We start from the raw sequence: 4484 nt of genomic DNA, 5'->3' as shown, positions 1-4484 counted from the left end.
AGTCATAGTCCTGCAAGACCAGGCACCACCTCATCAGCCTCTGATTGGAGTTTTTCATTTTATGCAAGAAAAAGAGCGGATTGTGGTCGGTGAAGACCTGCACAGGCTGTCCCGTCCCTTTGACGTACACTTCAAAATGACTCAAACTCAGCACTAGGCCCAAAGCCTCTTTCTCAATAGTGCTGTAAGCCCTTTGATATGGTAACAACTTCTTAGAATAATAGCCTATGGGGTGCTCCATTCCCTCATGTTCTTGCATTAACACACCACCCACACCATTCTGACTGGCATCCACATACAATACAAATGGTTTTTCATAATCAGGCATGCGCAGCACTGGGGCACTGACTAACATTTTCTTAATCTCCACAAAAGCTTCCTCACAAAGCTTATCCCAACAAAATTTTGACTTCTTATTCAGCAACTTGGTCAGGGGCATGGCAACATCAGAGAAATTCTTACAAAATCGTCTGTAATATCCACTGGCCCCTAGGAATCTCAGTATCTCCTTCCTATTATTGGTGGGTGGAGGGAGATTTACAATGTCTTTCACCTTGGCTTCCACAGTTCTCACTTCACCTTTCCCAACCTTGAAGCCTAAGTACTCCACGTCAGCTTGCACGAAATTACTTTTTGCTAAGTTGACAGTAAGGTTGGCATCATCCAGCCTCCTGAACACTTCCTCCAGCAGCTGCACATGTTCTTCCCAACTCTCAGTGTACAACAATATGTCATCTATGTACACAGAACATCCCTTCAAGCCCTTCAGTACTCTGTTCATTAACCTCTGAAAAGAACTCCCACTGTTCTTCATCCCAAACGGAAGAACTTTGTACTAGTATAATCCATCCATGGTGACAAAAGCTGATATGGCTTTTGCCCTCTCAGTGAGTCCTACTTGCCAGTATCCCTTTAACAAGTCAATTTTTGTTATGAAGTTGGCACTTCCCACATGATCTATACAGTCATCAACTCTAGGGATAGGGTAAGCATCAGGTTTTGTCACCATGTTAACCTTCCTATAGTCCGTACAGAAACGGAAACTCTCTTGACCAGGCTTGGGCACCAGCACACATGGCGAGCTCCATGGGCTCTCACTGGGCTCAATCAAGTCGTGTTCCAGCATATATTCTACTTCTTTTCTCATGATCTCTCTTTTCTGCGGGTTAACACTGTAGGGATGCTGTTTGATGGGTTCAGCCTCCCCAACATCCACATCGTGCACCACCACATTAGTTTTTCTAGGTGCATCAGGGAACAAAGAACTGAACCTTTCAATTATCTCCCTAATCCTCTCCTTCTTCTCCAACTCCATGTGCCACAGTTTATCATTTAAATTCCCTAACACAGCTGAGTTCTGCAGCACCATCCCTTCACACCTGCTCAATTTCACTTCAGACCACTTCTCCTCCGCCTCAGTGGTTACATTTACAACACTCACAGCTCTTACTCCTTCTGCTACATCATCTCCATTTTCTCTGTCCCTTTCGTGAAATGGCTTCAGCATGTTTACATGACACAACTGGTTCCTTTTCTTCCTCCCTGGAGTTTTTACAATGTAATTTACATCACTCATTTTCCTCTCAATCTTCCAAGGCCCGCTGAACCTGGCTTTGAAAGGATCATCCTGCAATGGGAAAAGAACCAATACCTTGTCCCCAGGCTGGAAAGATCTGGCCCTCGCCTTCTTGTCATACCAGCCTTTCATTTCACTCTGACTATTTTTCAGATTTTCCCGAGCAATTTCCCTAGCTCTCATCAATCTGTCCTTGATATCAGATACATATTTCACCACAGTATGAGGCTCCTCTACTCCTAACTATTTTTCTTTCACCATCCTTAAAGGACCGTTCACCTCATGGCCATACACTAACTCAAATGGGCTGAAACCAGTTGACTCCTACACATTGTCCCTTAACGTGAATAAGGCTAGTGGCAATGCCTCATCCCACTGAACACTCATCTCCTCACAATACATCCTGAGAGTGTTTTTAAGAGTTTGGTGAAATCTTTCTACACAACCCTGAGACTGAGGGTGATAAGCACTCGACAGTCTCTGTTCAATCTTCAGGCCCCTTAGGATTTCCTTGAATGCACGAGAAGTGAAATTGCTTCCCTGGTCTGACTGCAACACCTTAGGGATTCCCACCCAGGAGAAAAATTTCACCAGTTCCCTCACAATGTTTTTAGAGTTTATACTCCTGAGGGGAATGGCCTCAGGAAACCTGGATGACATACACATAATAGTCAGCAAGTACTGGTTCCCCCTCCGGGTCCTTGGTAAAGGACCTACACAGTCTATCACCACCTTACTGAATGGTTCCTCGACCACAGGTATAGGATGAAGGGGGGTAGGGCGAATCACCTGGTTCGGCTTGCCCACCTTCTGACACAAACCACAAGTTTTACAAAACTCTTTCACATCACCTCTCACTCTGGGCCAGTAAAAATGACACAGGATCTTTCCTAGGGTTTTTCTGACCCCCAGGTGTCCTGCCAGATTACCTTCGTGTGCCATCTCCAAAATTTTCTTCCTATACACCCATGGCACCACAATCTGCCTTTTCACCATCCAGTGATTGGAGGTTGGGGCTGTCAGGGGCCTCCAACTTCTCATTAACACCCTGTTATTCACGTAGTAGCCCACGTACTCATTGTCAAGCTCACCCAGCCTGTTAGCCTCATTCCAAGCAGACTTCAAGCTTTCATCACTCTCCTGAGCTTTTATCAACTCGTTCTTTTCTACCAGAAAATCAAGGTTGGGCTCCACCTGACCTACAACCGGTTCACCACTCGCGCACTCCGGGTTAGTCCCTTTTTCATCAGGTTCCTTAAACAGAACGCCCAGGCCTTCGTCCTCCTGCGTTGCTCCCTCGGTGTCCATGCGTTCCTTCCGGGCCATCGCTCGGGTCACTGCGCAGACTGGGAACAATTCGGGCACCTCTGCCTCCCCATCTGTTGAGTGAGGGACTGCTACTGGAGTGGTGGTTTCCGTCATCCCTATCAGAGGGTTGTCTACCATCTGAAGTTTAGGGATAACTCGACCTCCAGCCAGGTCGTTCCCAACCAGCATATCCACTCCATCTACGGGCAGTGCCTCCTTCACTCCCACCGTCACCTCTCCAGTGACGTATTCACAGTCCAGCCAAACTTTGTGCAGGGGAATACTGAACTGGCCTCCTGCACCCTTGCATGAGACCTCTCTGCCAGTGCTGGTCTCCTCATTCCATGGGAGTACACTACTTAAGATCAGACTCTGGTTAGCTCCCGTATCCCGAAGGATTCTGATCACCTTCTCTGGACTTCCCTCCACTTTCACTGTGCCCTTACTGGTGAAGTGCTCAAAGCCCTCATCTTTCGGCAGCTCCTCTTGTATCTCTGCATTCATATTCTCCACATACTTTATCAGGTCTCTTTGGGCGGCAACTGCTCCCACTGGCTTCGGCCGTCCCTTCGGACACTGGAACTTCCTATGCCCGCTACTTCCACATCCAAGGCACTTAACTGCACCTTCATCCCCACTACCCTTCTGGTAATAGGTAGTGCTCCTGGGCCTACTCCCACAGGGCGTAGACCTCATGTGGTCGGCTGGCGGGGGCATGGTGTAAGTGTGGGGAAAACTATAGTTGTTAGGGCGGGGCTGGTTTGATCTGTGGACTGATGTCGAGCTCATCTGACTGTCATTCTTATATCTCTGATGACCATCATTTCTGCTGGAGAATGGCTTTCTCCCTTCATGGTGTTCATCTCCGTTCAGCCCACGGACCGCACAGTACTTGTCAGCTCTGCGTCCGGCTTCCATCACATCTTTCACGTCGTGTGATGCGAGCTCACATCTTACACTGAGGGGCATTTGGCTCATAAATTGTTCCATCTGTATAACTCCTTTTACCTCTTCAAGCGTAGTGGCTTCCTCGGCCTTCAGCCACCGGTCCAGTTTAAGGATAACCTCTCGAGCCATCCCGAGATAAGTATCACCTGGGCGTTTTGTCGTCCTGTGGAACCTTTCCCGGTACACATCCGGACATAGAAGGGTTGATCCCAACACCGCTTCCTTTACCACTTCATAATCACGCGCCTCTCGCTCACTCAAATTCACATATACCGCTTGGGCCCTTCCCTCAAATTTAGACTGGACTATTATTGCCCAATCATTTTCATCCCATCCCATCATCTTTGCAGTTTTTTTCAAATTGAAAAAAAAATTTTTCTTCCTCCCCTTCCACAAAGTTAGGCATACTGATGGCCTTTCTCTCTAAATCCCCGTTGCCTTGAGCACCATTTCCTGCCCTGGTCCCGTTCACTTTATTTTTACTTTCTGCTCTAATTTTTTCTATCTCAATCTCCTTTCGCATCTGTATCTGCTCCCTCTTTAACTCCATCTCTTGCTGTTTCTGTTCCCTCTTTAACTCCATCTCTTGCTGTTTCTGTTCCTTCTGCATCTGTATTTGAAGTTTCATTAACTCAAATTTTTCACTACTAGA

At 47.1% G+C, this 4484-nt stretch overlaps 1 protein-coding gene across 1 annotated transcript; it reads right to left on the bottom strand.

Moving 5' to 3' along the window:
- Positions 1-1900: 1900 nt before the first annotated feature.
- Positions 1901-3961, bottom strand: LOC135093324 (uncharacterized). The gene has a single exon (XM_063992500.1). The coding sequence runs from the start codon at positions 3959-3961 to the stop codon at positions 1901-1903; it is 2061 nt and encodes a 686-aa protein (XP_063848570.1).
- Between the last annotated feature and the right edge of the window lie 523 nt (positions 3962-4484).

The sequence above is a fragment of the Scylla paramamosain genome, chromosome 42, assembly GCF_035594125.1.
Source record: "Scylla paramamosain isolate STU-SP2022 chromosome 42, ASM3559412v1, whole genome shotgun sequence".
Lineage (NCBI taxonomy): Eukaryota > Metazoa > Arthropoda > Malacostraca > Decapoda > Portunidae > Scylla > Scylla paramamosain.
The sequence above is the reverse complement of the archived record's forward strand: the minus strand, read 5'-3'. Positions and strand labels throughout refer to the sequence as shown.

Excerpts from the sequence above, each read along its gene's own strand:
- LOC135093324 (XM_063992500.1), bottom strand. The coding sequence starts at position 3,961 with ATGGCTCGAGAGGTTATCCTTAAACTGGACCGGTGGCTGAAGGCCGAG.